General features: G+C 42.3%; 1 protein-coding gene across 4 annotated transcripts; it reads left to right on the top strand.

Annotated features, from left to right (window-relative positions):
- The first annotated feature begins 648 nt into the window (after positions 1-648).
- uso1 (USO1 vesicle transport factor) lies at positions 649-14,937 on the top strand. Of its 4 annotated transcripts, XM_079278837.1 has the most exons (26): positions 649-877; positions 1,813-1,899; positions 2,831-2,895; positions 2,985-3,061; positions 3,562-3,615; positions 4,367-4,467; positions 4,565-4,667; positions 4,770-4,825; positions 5,351-5,471; positions 5,614-5,792; positions 5,901-6,041; positions 6,139-6,227; positions 6,337-6,491; positions 7,227-7,432; positions 7,583-7,603; positions 9,190-9,300; positions 9,599-9,717; positions 10,467-10,648; positions 10,739-10,860; positions 10,964-11,102; positions 11,280-11,440; positions 12,168-12,224; positions 12,465-12,563; positions 12,658-12,762; positions 12,925-13,140; positions 14,104-14,937. In XM_079278837.1, the coding sequence occupies exons 1-26, from the start codon at positions 812-814 to the stop codon at positions 14,167-14,169; spliced, it is 2,898 nt and encodes a 965-aa protein (XP_079134963.1). In that variant the 5' UTR covers positions 649-811; the 3' UTR covers positions 14,170-14,937. The 4 variants fall into 4 exon arrangements, with proteins under 4 accessions (XP_079134963.1, XP_079134965.1, XP_079134964.1 ...); XM_079278839.1 differs by lacking the exon at positions 3,562-3,615; XM_079278838.1 differs by lacking the exon at positions 7,583-7,603.
- The last annotated feature ends 1,852 nt before the right edge of the window (positions 14,938-16,789 follow it).

Below are 16,789 nucleotides of genomic sequence, written 5' to 3'. Positions count from 1 at the left end.
CATGTTTCCTAAATTTGTTTTACGCTTTTATCAGTACTTAGTTACTTTTTACATAAAAAAATATGTGTTTGTATGATATGATAGATTACTAATCCAGTCAGCAGTATGCAAAGACAATCCAACGAGCTATCGATCTAGCTACATAATCTGGGGTCCACATTGACAAATTACATTAAAATGCTCTTACATGTAAGTGGTAAAAACAGAATAATGCAAAATGAGAAACCAACTGATATTTTTGATACTTTCAGTACATTTTGCTTATAATACTTCTGTACTTTAACAGTCAACTTTTACTTTAGTTAAGGATCTGACACCCACTGCCTTATAAAGGCCTACATATTTATACATCAGTAATAATATTCGAATTGTGTAATACATACTAAAATCGCACTGACTGAGTACTTCTGAATAAAACACCTGTACTAACTCTTTTGCATTATTATGCATCATTCTTGCATTACATACTATTTCTTACAGTGATAAGTGTATGAATTGGTATTTGTTTTGGTGCATGATCTTCCACACGCACTCTAATCAATGACTTTTTCTTGCCCTTTAAATAAGTGAACTCAATTGTCTGCTGATCAGCCACGTATCGCCACGTCTGAGCGCATGCGCAGCGCCCTCACATTTGTGTTCCGGGGTCGACCATTCACTGTACACACAGTACAACAAAAAAAAAACATCACTGTGGAGTTGTTTTCATTTTCTATTCTTATAGTTATCACACGGACCAGTGAGGGGGGAGTCCGGGGTTTCTTCCAGAAGGAGAGACGCTTTGATTACCACCGAGAGGACGTCTGTAGAGATGAACTTCTTCAGAGGAGTGATGGGTGGGCAGGCAGCCGGGCCGCAGCCGTCCGGAGCGGAGACGGTAGGAAACCAGTGCGGCTAGCTAGCTTCGGCTAACTGCAGCTAGCTAGCTGCGGCTAACTGCAGCTAAGCTAACATTTCCACCACTGTGTACCGAGCAAACTGAGACCACGCACACGTCAGCAATAAAACACGTGTGTTCCTTCACTGAAGGTTATTTTTTCTTTCTCGATAAAACATCCAGGATGAATGTTGTGAGGCTCGGGCCTCCCTACATGTGAGCAACGAGCTAGTCAGAAGGCTAATTAGCTAACGTAGCATATCTGTCAGTTGTATGGACATACCAGCTGTTTTCTGTACGATTAGCTGTTTAGTAATGAATGAAAGAAAGACAGACAATAAGGTCTTTTAGGAGTATCGGCTGTCTACAATATAATTATTTTGAAATAACATCTGGCAAAACAGAAGCTAAATATTCACACCCAGTATTTAGCATAAGGGGACCATCCTTATGTTTCCTGTGTTCTTGATATAAACATTGTGAGAGTTATCTTCACTGACTAATGAAGGGAGGACGTTTCAGATGCACGTTGAATGGTAACAATCCATTCAGCCACTGAGAGGTATCAATGTGTTACGAAAGAAAAAGAAAACTCATCTTTTCCACACATTTAGGGTTGTGGGTTTCAAGGAGTATAACATCAGTAGATGGGTGATTTCAACACTTGACGTTGAGAAACATACATTGCTGAGAACATAAAACCCTTTCAAAGGTTTTGTTAATGTGTCATATTAAGATGACATATTAATGTGTACTGTCATGTAGCTCTACAGCTAACGGTTACTGTCAATCTCGATACCCAGTACTCCATGCCTCTGAAATATAAGGGGACATCACATTCACTGACCGTCAACTACTAAGACATGTAAATACAGATATCTTCTCTTAAATGTATATGAGGCATAACGAATAAATAATGATTCTTCTATTGACAGATCCACAAGTTGTGTGACCGGGTGGCCTCATCGACGCTGCTAGAAGACCGCAGAGATGCAGTCCGGGCTCTCAAGTCTCTCTCTAAGGTACAGCAAAGTATAAAGATCAAGTTATTGGAAACGGGTGCCGTAGAAATACACTTAATTGCCAGCTTTTTATTATTTAAAAATAGCAACTGAGTGTACGAAGGGGTTTGTGTTTAGCCACATTAGTGATGCTTCTAGTACTTTTTTATTCAGTGTATTCACTTTTTTAATTTACAGGAGTAGCTGTCAACAAAGGAGGAAATAGCAGTGGAATTCAATTCCTCTTGCTCCGTATTGACATTTAAAATTGGGATATTTGTGAACGATTTCTCCTCTGTCACACTGTCATGGATGAAGCTCTCTTTGGTCAAACTCTACTGATTTAAAATGAACTAATCATTCACGTAAACCTCTGCCAAGCCGCCTCTCAGTTCAGTTCATGGACAGTTTTGTTACTGGCTGCCACATCAACCATGAGTCAGGAGTTTATCAGGCATGAATCAGCAGTTTATCAGGCACAGGGTTGCGCATTAACACGCAGTGGCGTCAGTGTTGGTCAAAAACACAGACACGGATGTGTTTGCTTCCTGTATTGTAAAAGAAAGACGATTCAGAGATAAGGATTCTTATTTTTCTTTGTCAACACGGATTGAAATTCCTTTTATTTTTTTAAATGTCTTGTCCTGTCAACAGTGGATCATTTATCTTGGTTGGTTTATATTATTGGTTTATAAAGCATATTTTAATGCACAACATTTCCAGAATAAACCTCCAAAAAATCTGTTTCTTAATGAAATTCCTTTTGGTAATATTCATTCATATCTTGCACTGTTCCATAGCCAGGCTTTACTATGAAACAGGAGAATACACATTTTTTTAAGTGCCTTTATTGCCTTGTGTTTATTTTATATCTCTTGTATGCAACACTTGCGTTGTTGTTGAATGGTGCTTTACAAATAATCTTGCATTCCCCACCTATTATCTTTTGTAGAAATATCGCATGGAAGTTGGCACACAGGCAATGGATCACTTGATTAACATACTGCAAACTGACAGGTCTGTTGATGTAGTTTTTTGTTTGGTCACGTTGTCCTAAACAGAGCTTTGTGTTTTGGTTTGACTGTGTTTTCTTCCTCCCTAAACAGGTCTGACTCTGAAATCCTTGGCTATGCTTTGGACACGCTGTACAACATCCTCTGCAATGATGAGGAGGAAGAGCAAGGTATTAAACGCTCAAATATATGAAATTCACCTTAAATTAGTTTGAAGATAATTCTTCCTATGTATGTGGCTACTGTGAACGGTGACTGAGCCATTGTTTTGCATCAGTAAACGAGTGATTTTTAATTCCCCTCCCCCTCTGTACACCGATAATGAATGCTTTATGTAAAGATTCTCGTCTCTCTTTTCTCTTCCATGTTTTAACTCTACAGATGAATCAGAAGGTAAAACTCTTTGACTGTGCATGATGCCCCCCCCCCCCCCCCCCCAGCACTTACAAATCATACGTTGTTTTTGGTCGGGTTGTGGACACCTGTTTGTGTTTACACCTGGTGCCGTACACAGATTGTAAATAGCTGATCATGTTCTAGGCTGTGTTTTGGTTGTTATCATATCCTCACATGAATCAGTCGGCTGATTCTACTCTTCTTCAGTGGTTGAAATGACAGCCAAGCTTTTTGGGTGAGGCTTTAAACTCCCTCTCCCTCCTGCCCCTCGCAGACGCAGTAACTCCTATCTCTGCTTCAGGGAAGCATAAGAATGTTTCCATGCCTGGTCAGTACTGAAGCCAAGCTATCGCTGCCGTAGTTATAGTCCTGCTTATTTAACTAACTTCACTAAAAACAGTCGGCAAGTGACTGGCAGCTGTTTGGGTGGTGAATGCTTCACTAATACCCTCACATCCCTAAACCTCTTGTCTGTTAGTATGTACTTTCTCGTCACACTTTTATACCCGATTGTTTTTGCACTCTTGTGGTGAAATTATATGGATTAGTTTTGTTTGATTCAGTTAGTTTGTTGGTTTTTCCCCCAATATCAGTTCACCCAAAATACAAAAAAATCATCATTCCTCTCCTGTGGTGGTATCTAGTATTTTTGTTTTGAGCTCTCTGGATTGTAAGTGCAAAAGTTCAGCTACTCTTATAAGTTGTGGTCGGATTACTAGGTGGGTGTACTCGGTGTGGTGGTGTTTGTCACATTGAAGCTCTCCGCGCTTCCCACATGATGCGTGTTTTCCGCAGTCTTCCATGCAGCTGTCCCTTCGTCTGTGTGTCACCCTTTTATCTTCCCAGAAGGCATGTTCACAAGTATCACCCTGAGCATGTGCACATTTCTCCAATGGCTTCAGATATAAAGTCATTTTTCAACAACCGAAAACCACCAGGGATAAAGACTCTGGTAAAAGTTTGCAGAGAAGTTTGCAGATCCAATTTGTACTGCTTACCAACTCAGGCTGATTGCTGTGAACAAACCAACTGGTTCGCCCAACATAGAACCGAGCTGTAATATTTATTTTCCTCCACAGATGAGGCCGCCCAGAAGCAGTCGGATGACCTGGGAGCCCAGTTCACAGAGCAGTTCGTTCAGCATGCTGAACACGTGACTCTGCTTCTCAGTCTGTTGGAGGTACTGAACTGTTTCTGCTCCAGTGGCAAGACCTCTGTGTTGTTATATTTGTCAAAAACAACTGCCTGATGTCTTTGTCCATTGATGTGATTGTTAGGAGTTTGACTTCCATGTACGTTGGCCCGGGGTGAAGCTGCTGACTGTTCTCCTGAAGAACCAGGGTGTCCAGGTCCAGGGTATCATTCTGGTCAGCCCCATGGGTGAGTTTCTCCTCTCCACATCCGATCACTTGTTTCGTAGTGTCTGGGTTTTTTACTGTCAACCACTTACTTTTTAACAGCGGTTTTCATTTCCATTCTCAGGTGTTTCCAGACTGATGGACCTATTGGCAGACTCTCGAGAAGTAATTCGCAACGATGTGAGTACTCGTCTCCGCTGTCACGTTCAGACCGACTTTAGCACGGTGTGAAGAAACACCGGCCTCTCATTCATGTCGATGAGGTCAGTCAGTCAGTCGGCTGGCAAAAAAGTCGTTCCGGCTCAATATGTGGTGCAGCGATATGTGACTTAATCCGGCAAGGCGCTGTGTTGACCGATCATAGACATGCACCGCACATTCCCGGTGAATTCCGCTGCAATGTGATTATCACATGCGTGCTGTTTACCTCTCGTTCGTTGCAACGAAAGATGAAGTAATTGCAATTTCCAGAGTTGTAAATTTCTTATCTCAATAGTTTTATAAACAGCTGTGCAGTGGTTGGGCGTTTGAGAAGCCTTCAAACTCACAGATTTGTTACTCAAACTGGACTTCCTAGAGCTTATTTCCACCATAAACAATACGCTCACAATCGACGCAGCCCCCTGTTGTGTTTTAAGGCTGATTTTGGTCTGAACCCCCGTCAAGTGTGCATGACGACCTGTTTTTTTTTTTAATCTCCAACAGGGCTTGCTGTTGCTTCAACAGCTGACCAAAAGCAATGCTGCCATTCAGAAGATTGTAGCATTTGAAAGCGCATTTGAGCGTCTTCTCGATATCATCACAGAAGAGGGCAGCAGCGACGGAGGTAAAAGGAGAATCTTCTAATCTTAAACACAGAATTGTCGCTAAAGATGTAAATGCAATCCCTCTTCTTCTCTTCCAATAACATAGAACATTATTTTTCTTGCGAGATCTGTTCTGATGCCGATCCGTTCCCCTCTTTGCAGGTATTGTGGTGGAGGACTGTTTGCTGCTGCTGCTCAACCTGCTCAAGAACAACAGCTCCAATCAGAACTTCTTCAAGGAGGGCTCCTACATTCAGAGAATGAAGCCCTGGTTTGAAATTGGCGACGACAACTCTGGCTGGTCCGCACAGAAGGTCACCAACCTCCACCTCATGCTCCAGGTAATGCAGGACAGTCACGCTGAAGCGTTGCTTTAGAGTATTTACAACATTGAACAAGCAAGAACAATGGGGGTTTTGCTATAATCTCGCACAATGTTCTGTTCCCAGTTGGTGCGAGTGATGGTGTCACCAGTGAACTCTCCTGGAGCTACAGCCAGCTGTCAGAAGTCCATGTACCAGTGTGGTCTGCTGCAGCAGCTGTGCACCATCCTCATGGCCACAGGTGTGCCTGCTGATATCCTCACTGAGGTAATGACAGAAAGTTCTACCTGACGACAAAGGCTCCTTTTGAGACTTATTGCATTGAAGCTTGTGATCTGGACACTTTTTTTCTTTTCTTTTTCAGACCATCAACACCGTGTCAGAGGTGATCAGAGGCTCACAGGTCAACCAGGACTACTTTGCGTCTGTCAACGCTCCTTCAAACCCACCGAGGTGAGACGCAGCCAATGAACCGAAACATTGAATCCCCCCCCCCCCCCATATTTATCCGACGGTAAACCGACCGAACTTTCTCTCTGATCTCTCCTTCTTTTGTCCACAGACCAGCCATCGTGGTGCTGCTCATGTCCATGGTGAATGAGAGGCAACCGTTTGTGCTTCGCTGTGCCGTCCTCTACTGCTTCCAGTGTTTCCTGTACAAAAACCAGAAAGGACAGGGCGAGATTGTGGCTACGCTGCTGCCCTCCACCATTGATGGTCAGTTACACCAAGTCGACATCCTATAAGTGGCATCATCAGTTGATTTGGAATTCATCCTGATGAGTCGTCATGTGTGTCTCTTGTAACAAACAGTTTGTAACACATTTTTTGAAGGCAGCTTTCTGTATAGCACGTTTTGAGAGAAACGTTTAAGTTTGATTAGTACTAAAACTTGGTGTAAAACTTTAGTGATTTAAAACAATCTCCCTCCCACTGTAGAATATTGATGTCCCTGCTTTTAATTATATCATATAAATTAGATTATTTGTATGCCTCCGTGCCGCCGACGGCCATGACCGGGTTGAATGCAGCATGCAGTCATTCTATTTTATGTTATTAGTGATTTTGCGTAACACATTTATAAACACTGACCGGCTGATTTGTAATGTAATGTAGGAAAAAACGAAATACATGATAGAAAATAGCAGCACTTGTGGTTGTAGGAGAAGCATCTTGCTCACAGGTAAAGGTGAAAAATCCAGTGACTCCATCAGCATCATCACTGTAAAGCTCAGTTTTCACATGGCTAGTTAAGTGTAAATCACCAAAAACTTGTATTATATGGAAAGGCAACAGTGTGGACTTGAAACTGAATGAGGTTCAGGAGTTTCTGTCACAATGCAATCACCACACACACTTCGAGATGGATAAACTATTGTATATTCTGCGGTCAGCTTTATATATTAACAACTATTCATGAACTGACTCCTTTTCCTCTTTTTCCTTTTTTAGCCAATTCCATCTCAGCGGGCCAGCTGTTGTGCGGAGGCCTCTTCTCAGTTGACTCTCTGTCCAACTGGTGTGCCGCTGTGGCCTTGGCTCACTCCCTGCAGGACAACCTCACTCAGAAGGAGCAGCTGCTGAGGGTCCAACTGGCCACCAGCCTGGGAAAGCCCCCCGTCTCCCTGCTGCAGCAGTGCACCAACATCCTCTCCCAGGTAGGGCAATAGTGGGGCCACTTAGCTGCTAGAATGAAGATCATTACAGGTCATGTGTGCCTTGGTAGGAAGGATTTTTATTTGGCAAATTTAATTCTGAAGTGTTAACAACAGTGACTAGAACGGTGTCACGTTATTGTGGTTTTGCAGGGAGATAAGATCGTCCGGCGGGTAAGTAACTTGTGTTGTGAGTGTTTGGGCGGCACCTATGCTGGTTATTTTTGGCTTGGCGGCTGTAGTCGAGGTCTCGTTGGCACACATGTTTGGGGATCTTGCTGCCCTTTTTTTAAACTCTTTACTGACACCTCTTTCGTCCTAACTTATAGCCATGACCAGATTCTTCCTCAATAGAGAGGCACTTGTCCCCACAGGTTGACTCTCACTGTGTTCACTGGTGGGGAAGTACACAAGAGAGGTGCAGAGAGAAGGGACACAGTAGCTGTTGTTTTTTGTGGTTTTGTCGTCCTAACACCTGTTTTGAGCTCTGATGTTTGTTTGTGTGCCGCGCTGTAAGCTCTCATCCATGTGTTCAGGAAGTGTGCTGCAGCAGCAGCTTTCGGGCAGTTTCCTGTCCGAGTGAGAGAGCGCCACTCTCGTTTGTCTGGTTCGCTTTCTTAACACGCACCTGCTTACGAATGCACAGTGCAGGCGCAAGAAGCTCCTATAGTTTATACTGTGCAAGGATTATTTAATCTTCACTGTGGATATGTTTTTTAGTGTTCCTAGGAGTTACTCAGTTTGCATTACTCACGCCATGCATCCCCTGGATTCTTCTCTTTCTCACACATTGTGGATTCTTCAATGGTAGTCTTTGTGCTAAAATGCATGAACTTCGGTGCACCTTCCTGGTGAAACTTCCCGCTCTCTGTTGAAAAAACTCCTTGCTTTCGGCTAGCTCGGTCTCAAGTGAGGTGACCGAGGCTGGATCAGGGAAACTGGATCCCTGACCTGTGCACCCACGTTACTTTGTCAAGTTCAGCCAGGAGCCAAGTACTGAAGGGGGAAGCACTGCGGCTCGATGTAGGAGTCTGGTGCATTGACAGTCGGGCAGCAGGGAAAAGCAGAGATCATAGCCAACTAACTCCTGATGATGAAATGTCATTTGGGAAAGTGACAGAGTCTTGAGTAAAAGCAGGACATCAAGCGGTGTTAGAAGGAGAAGTGGCCCCGATGGTAAAGCCCTCACAAATGAGACTGTAGACACGGTGAGGAGCGCAGAATATCACTCCTGCTCCTTGATGTTGAGAGGAGAGAGTGGAGGTGGCTCTGACATCTGAACAGGTTTACCTTCTGGACGCCGTCATGTGAAGGGATTTCCAGTCACGTCCAACTGGGAGGAGACCAGTTAAACCAATCCATAAGTTTGTTTTCGCTTGAGTCTTTCATTTCCCACGTGTCCTTGTTGTTCTGTTTGTGATAACCTTATTAACTACTGATGGTTGATGTGATTGAAGTGCTCCCAATTAAGGGTTGATTGGTTTATTTAACCACTTCGGTGTTTTAGTTGATTGGGAAATCAAATGCATCATGTTACTACCAACATGTCAGGATGGGAAGAAAATGTGTCTTTTTGTTAGAAATGTGGCAACAAAATGAATGCTCGTTTTAACACCGACTCATATTCAAGCACTTTTCCTATTCCTAACGTGGTTATGATCGTGTGCCTTAATGTACATAACTTCCCTACATTTGGTTCTCTAGAATATTACATATTTGGACTCATGTTGACATTTGTTTTCTTGCTTTTTTCCCTACAGGGCAGTAAAGTGCAGACCAGGGTGGGCCTCCTCATGCTGCTGTGTACATGGATCAACAACTGTCCCATCGCTGTCACGCATTTTCTACACAATCAGGAAAACGTTCCTTTTGTATCCTTGAAGCAGCCTCCAAGCCATCAACCAACTTCATTACAGTAAATGTCTGTAGCTAGTGATCGCTTGGTGAACAAACTGTTACTCAATATCCATCTAACTTCTTTTGGACGAATCTTTTTCATTAATCATTTTAATAACTTTTTGAGGAATTCAGTTAAATCCTTTTATTCAGATTGACGGCCGTGTGCTGTATAACAACGTATTCCACTTCCAGGTTTTTAAAATAACGGGCTCTTTGAGTGTGAAAGTGACTGGTGTTGAATGAATCCTTAACGCAGTGTGACTCCTGCAGCTGACTGCTCAGATCTCAGAGAACCTGGGAGAGGATGAGAGGCTGGTGCAGGGCTTGTGTGCACTGCTACTCGGCATCTGCATCTATTACAACGACAACTCGCTCGAAAACTACACCAAGTAAGTGTCGGTTCACACAAACCTTGAAAATAACTCAATAAACACATCCACATGAACTGCTGTTTTCGTATTAGTCTAAAAACCCAGTTGTGCCACAGATTGTTGTTGTTAGTCGCTGGATGTGGAATGAAGCTTTCTCATGGGAACACAGTTTGAGTTGAAACTGACTTGTTAAATGTGTCGGACTTCCTTCTGTAACGAGAGCACGGTTACAAATTATTTTCAAGTCTGTTTGGATTCAACCACTCTGGGACAACTTCGCTGAAAGCACACATGACACATTTTAAATCCCTCTTAAAAACGTATTTTTACAAGTGTTTTCACTTCAATCGGTTAAATCCTTTCTTAAAACCTATTCACTTAAGTTTTATATTGTTTTATTTGACTTATTGTACTTTTCTGTATGTTGCTCTTTTGCTCAATGTTAGCATTGTTTGTTCGCCATTTCTGTTTAGTTTAAAATATTGCGATATAAATAAAGTTGTGTCGGAAAGACAGCTACACGTGAGGATTGTTCTTTTTTTCCTCTACTTTATTACAGTGATATTTCCCTGGGTCTTTGTCATGCAATTATTGTGCACATATCGTACAATAACATATAAAAAAAACACATGTATGGATAAGTGTTTTTTCCAGAAGGGTACTTATGTTCGCCAAAGTTATCAAAATGCTCACACTTGATAAAGCAAATGAAAGATCAGGCGAACAGTGACTGTTAACAAACCTGCCGTGTCGTCTCTTCTCCTCAGGGAGAAGCTAAAGCAGCTAATCGAGAAGCGGATCGGAAAGGAAAACTTTGTGGAGAAACTGGGCTTCATCACCAAACATGAGCTGTACTCGCGGGCGGCTCAGAAGCCGCAGCCGGTGTTCCTGTCTCCGGAGCAGATGCTGTTCGACCACGAGTTCACCAAGCTGGTCAAAGAACTGGAGGGTCAGTCGGAGACCGTCTTCCACATCCAGTGACGGTAAATTTGTCAGTCAAATGTTGTTTTCATGAATTGTTGTTGTCTACTCTAAACAGGTGTGATCACTAAAGCGGTTCACAAATCCAATGAGGAGGAGAAGAAGGAAGAGGAGGTGAAGAAGACATTAGAGCAACACGACAACATTGTAACTCGGTATAAAGATCTGATAAGAGAACAGGTAAACAACACGTGCTTTGTTTTTCATTTCTGTGTATTCGATGGTATTTATATATTCATATCTCCTGTTGACTTTTTTTAAATTGTGATTGTGCGATGTTCAGGATTCTCAGATCCAGGAGCTGAAGGAGCAGGTGGCGTCCATGTCGTCCCAGAGTGAACAGATGCAGACTACAGTCACCCAGCAGCTGTCCCAGATCCAGCAGCACAAGGACCAGTACAACATCCTCAAGCTGAAAATAGGTGGGTCCACCTCATTGGGTGACTAATAACGAGTGTTGAATGAACAACAGTGATTTTGGCAAGGTATGTAATATAATTATATTTGTGTGATTTATTTATTTTTAACAACTCCACCTTCCCTGTTTCTATTTCTATCACTTTCCCACATCCTAACTGAGTGCGTGTTAACCCTTTCAGGTAAGGAGAGTCAGCCGAACAGCCAGGAAGACTCCTCTCAGGTGAACTGTCTGCAGACGGAGGAGCTCACACAGCTCAGAGAGGAGGTGGAGGAGCTACGCAAGCAGCACGCTCTCCTTCAGACACAACTCGGGGACAAAGACACACTCCTCGACACCCTGGTTAGTAGACGTCCACGCGCGGCGTTTGTTTGTTTGTGTATGCTTCAAGTGGAGGTGGAAAAATGACACACACACCCCTCCACACACAACGCCGTGGCACCCCGGGGAGCAACGGTGGTCACTGTTCAAACACCAGAATATAATGGAATGAACAATACATCCACTGAACTTCAAACCACACCTTCACTATCGTGGTAACAGCCAGACAACACAACAGTAATAGTCTCCAACTACAGTTTTCAGGCGAACCGAAACTACTGAAAACAACAAATGCATTCTTCCAACAGAACTCCCAGCTGTATTTGGTTGAGGAACACTTGGGAGACTTGAGGCTCCTGTGTTTGAAAGACGCACTGAGTTAGAGCTGCAACAGTTGGTCGATTACACAGGAAAGTGTTTTCACTTGATTTTGATGAATCATTTAAGACACTTTTTTTAAGCAAAAACTCAAAACTGAAATTGAACATCTTTGTGTTTTGGGCTGTTGGTCTGTCGAAACATTTAAAGACCTTCAGCTCTGGTAAACTTTTATGGACGCAGTTCACAATTTTAGGAATAAGAAAAATAATTTGCAGATTAATCGTCAGTGAAAATGATCGTTAGTTGCAGCCTAAATCCGAATATAATCCTGCAATTTGAACTCGATGTAGAGTTTTACTTTCATCCTGTCACAGTGAAAATGACATTACAGTGCATCACTAATGTATTTTGTTTTCACTGTTTGTAGAAGTCAGAGACGGCAGAAAGTTCAGCCGGAGGATCAGACAACACAGAACTGCTCAAGGTAGGATCATACATACATTTCTCCTTTCACCTTTCATTTACAATGAATATGTGTGTAAAGATGAGGATTTCTCTTCTTGTCAACGAATCACATGAGAAGACAAAAACCAACATAATTGGTCTGCCTGTTAATACTTTTAGACCTTCTGTCACTCCCCTTGTTCCTTGAATTTCACCAGACGTAACCCTAAGACTTCATATGTTCAGGTAATGGTTTTATATATTGCATGTTTTTTTGCAGGAGCTGGAGGCTCTGAGGAGTCAGGTCCAGTCCCAGTCGGCAGAAATCAACCACATGAAGACAGAGAGACAAGAACTGCTCACAAGAACTGAAGCTGGGGTAAATATCAAGCAAATATGATATTTTGTGCCAAATAGATCACATTTGTCTTGATGGATACGAAATGAATCGACCTCCCGCTGGTTTCTCTCAGTCCCAGGACGCAGTCTCCAGCAGTGACTGCTCATTAGACGCTGCCAAGATGGCAGAATTAGAGAGCAGACTGGCAGCACAGTCGTCTGAGACACAGAGACTCAAGGTTTGTAGAATAACTCTTCAGCGGCATGTGAAGCATCACTTCACCCTGATTTACTACCAGTGCTTACACACTACTTTGCTGTGACTTCCCATTATTTGTATTTATGGATCATTCTGTCTCTTCCTCTGCCGCCCTCTCCGTCTCCCCTACGTTGGTTTCCAGGAGGAGGCAAAGAGTTTGTCAGAGAGCCGGGCGGCGCTGGAACAGCAGCTGGCTTCAGCCACCAGCACGGTGGCCATCCTGCAGACGGAGAAGGCGAAGCTGCAAACTGAGGTCCAGGAGTCCAAGAAGGAGCAGGACGACCTGCTGATGCTGCTTGCAGACCAGGACCAGAAGATCAACGCGCTCAAACAGAAACTCAAAGACCTGGGAGAGACGGTAGACAATCAGAATTATACTTTTACATCAGGAGTCCGAACTCATCACCTTATAAGGGCTCCAAACTGGTGGAGAATGGAGCTTTCATAGAGATGGTAAAATAATGACATAACATTTTAAAAAAACCAACATCTAACATAGTATTCATTACTGCTTTAAAAAGTGATATTTTTGTTAGAATTAGGGCTTTTTTATTTACTAAAGGTCAGAACAAGCATAAGGATTAATGTGCAAAACAAAAGCTGCTGCTATGAGCCATGAAAGACACTCATTTCTAATTTAATAATTACAGTGCAGAGGCGGCTCACCTCACTCTGAGGTTCAGTTGCCTCCAGCTGCCATTGCTCTCATCTCTACATCCACCAAAATCAAATATTAGCAAGTCCAGCTGTTTTTGATGGATGTTATCTCTGCTTTGGTACCATCACACACAAGAACTGGTGTTGCTACAGGTTTGCGGAGGCTGCCTACAGCTGGAATTATGCTTTTTTTCGGATCTTCGACGTCATTGCAAAAGAGGCTGTAAGTTATGGGTGAACTGTAGGTTGCAGAGGCTCGATCCAGCCGTGCAAATGTCTCCAAATGACCCCCCCCCTGCACATGTGACTACATGCAGCACAAAGAGGTCCGATTAACAGCTTTCACACCAGCCGAAACAAACCGTACTGACGGGGAAAACGGACCTGAGATTGTTTGAACCAAACCGCTCTATTGTAACCGCGCTCTTGTCTACCTGATGACCAACATGCTGTCCTCTATATTCACTCATTCATTTGACTATCAAGACAAAAACTAGACTTTGAAGCTTTTAGTAATCTAAAGTTCTGCTCTCGGTTTAACCCGTCACCTGTGGTGGTAGTTGTTGGTACTAGAGATGACTTAAGACATCATTTTGTGTCCTGACCACTCAGCTGTATGTTGTGTGTGTTCTGCTTTAGTTAGACTGTGACACTTTCCTTACAGGTGGACGATGAAGACGATCTCGACGGCAGGGACCAGACGGACGACGATTACGAGGATGAAGACTAGAGGACAAAACACTGAAAGAAAAGGAGAGATGGGAATATTTGTCTGCCAACAGGCAAGAAAAACAAACTTTGCAGAAACACACCTGAGAAACTGAAGAATAGGACTAATATATTGATGCAGTTTTTCTCTCTAGCTGCCATGCTGTCTCCATTTTTCTTCACCCTCTGGTCACATCACATGTACATGTTGGTTATTTGGACTTTTCGGTGACAACTTAAAAAAATATTTGAACATAGTCAGTGCATTCATCTCTGCTACTTTTACCGTCAGTTTGTGATGGATTTTTACCAGTCTTGTGTTTATTGTCATGTATTGTCATATAGTTTGTAATCACAAGAATAACTGCTAGGTTAATATTCACACACAAGACATCTTGAAAAAAAAAATGTAGCAAATATGCAACTGTAAACAGATGTGATATTATTATTATATCGTAAACATGACTTATGATGCTTCTGCAGCATTGGGGTCACCTGCAACGTGTCACTGTGCGCTGCACCCTGAATTTATCTTCACACCCGAATGAATTCACGTTTTGAGTATTCCAGTATTTCAACACTCAAGAGTTGTTCCCTTTCACGTTGACGACACAATCCAACCGCTCTTCAATATGCTGCAAAACACTGACAGAAAACATGTAAAGACAAAAAAGATATTTTTGCAACTTTTTGTCCAATACTGGCAACCAGTTTATGAGCCACATTGAAATGAATAAAGAATCTATCAGTCTGTATGCCTGAACAGAGGGATTATTGTAGATAAATTAAATTTTACTAAATCCACATTTTTGTATTTGTCTTTTCAGGATCATTTTTGTCGGAATAACATGTGTAAATGTCAATACATATTGCATATGTTTATCTATGTTCCAGTATCTATCTGGTATTGTCATGTCCTCGCTACAAAACGCATTATGGCAAAAATTGGTGAAGACCTCGGGACAATTTCCGGGATGTGACAACACCAGAAAAAAAACTTGACATAATAATTAGGTCGGCAAAAAGACTGATAAACCTACAGTTAAAATGTCGAAAGTGCTTCACTGGGCGACGTCAACGCTGCAAACCAGAAGAAATTCTCCCCAATTTCTCATTTCCACGCCTCCTGATGAACATAGAAATGAGAGCAGTCATCAAAAATACAAAGTGGCTTTTGTAGAAAAGAAAGTACTGAGAAAAAAAATACAAGGAATAAACTTGCATATTTATCTGCTTAGTTGCAATATGACACTTTCATATGCAGACATTTTTTTTCTAAAACTTAAAAAATAGAGGATTTCTAAGCGTCTTCCAGTTCTTGAGAATTATTATATAGTTCTTTAATTGCTGGAAAACAGATCACACCTTAAAGTCTCCTAAAATACAAAGTGTTGGACGATCTAAAAGACCCAACAGTAAATCTTTAACAGGAATTGTTGGGATTAACCCTCTAATTCCCCAAATGCCAACGAATCTTTCACACCAAGTCATTTGAACATAAATGGAGCCCAAATTAAGAAATATAGGTTTATTATAAAATGTTTCTGGCTCCATCAGTCATAAAAAGCTCATGTTTATGCACATGTGGACGCTGCAGACACAAACCCACAACTGTGTTTAAGAAGACATTTGTCTTCGAACTTTACGAGCCAGACAAGTTGTCGGAACAGTTCAACTATTCGCCCACTTATCCTCTCGGGGACGAGGAGGCTGATTACGTAGTTCACACTTGTTCTGGGTAAACCACGCCTACAAATCTGAAGACTTCTCATGTAGAAAAAAAAAACCACATCTTGTGTGCTGTGTTTCCACACGGCTCTGCCCAGATGAGGAGGCACACTGCTGGAGCTTCACTCCTTCAGCCAGCAGTATGTCTCCATTAAATCCAAGTGACCGAGTTAAAGAGCAACACCTTCACATTACATACCAGCTTCACATCTTCATAACTACCGGTCATTTAAGGAACAAGTCTCATGAATGAAAGAATATGAGCATGTTTATTAGTGTTAATGTGAACACAAGGAGCCTGATGAAGACAAGTCAGCAGTTATTTATTTATACTTGATTATAGTTATTAGCCAATTAGTTGTAAATGAAATGAACCAAAAGGATCATCAACTCAAACGCACCTCTTTCCTCTAACGAACACAACACATTGTTTGCCACACACCAACTGGATCAACACTGTCAGATTATTGTCATCTCTTCTTTGTGATGTAATAAGTCAAATGATTGGCTGTGCAGTCTTCCTCCTGCTGTCGTGAATCCTCTTGTGATGGCGGTGTTTCAACACTGGGAGGCGACAAACGTAAAGGTAAAAATATACCTCACATAAAAAATTTTTTTTTTGGTTATAATTAGGGCTCCAATAGTCAGTATTTAAGCAAAAGACAATGTGCTGAACATCTACTTTTTCTCACCTGAGAGCTGAGAATCTGCATTCGATCAGAACATAAGTATCCCTCTCTAGCTCTAGCATGTTCACAGTGAATGTTGTGTTTATCTTCCATTAAGTTTCCACCACCAGTTACGCCTGCGTCAAGGCCCTGAGGATAAACTAAACCCTGTTGCCTTCAAGCACCAACCAAATACAGCTCACACATCAGGCTCCACACGACAGATGAACCCAGAGGAAGTCACAA

This window comes from Melanostigma gelatinosum (genome assembly GCF_949748355.1).
Source record: "Melanostigma gelatinosum genome assembly, chromosome: 11".
Classification (NCBI taxonomy): Eukaryota; Metazoa; Chordata; class Actinopteri; order Perciformes; family Zoarcidae; genus Melanostigma; species Melanostigma gelatinosum.
The sequence above is the reverse complement of the archived record's forward strand: the minus strand, read 5'-3'. Positions and strand labels throughout refer to the sequence as shown.

Excerpts from the sequence above, each read along its gene's own strand:
- uso1 (XM_079278837.1), top strand. The coding sequence starts at position 812 with ATGAACTTCTTCAGAGGAGTGATGGGTGGGCAGGCAGCCGGGCCGCAG. Across the intron at positions 3,062-3,561 it reads TGATGAGGAGGAAGAGCAAG|ACGCAGTAACTCCTATCTCT; the intron begins GTATTAAACGCT and ends TGCCCCTCGCAG. Across the intron at positions 4,668-4,769 it reads CATTCTGGTCAGCCCCATGG|GTGTTTCCAGACTGATGGAC; the intron begins GTGAGTTTCTCC and ends TTCCATTCTCAG.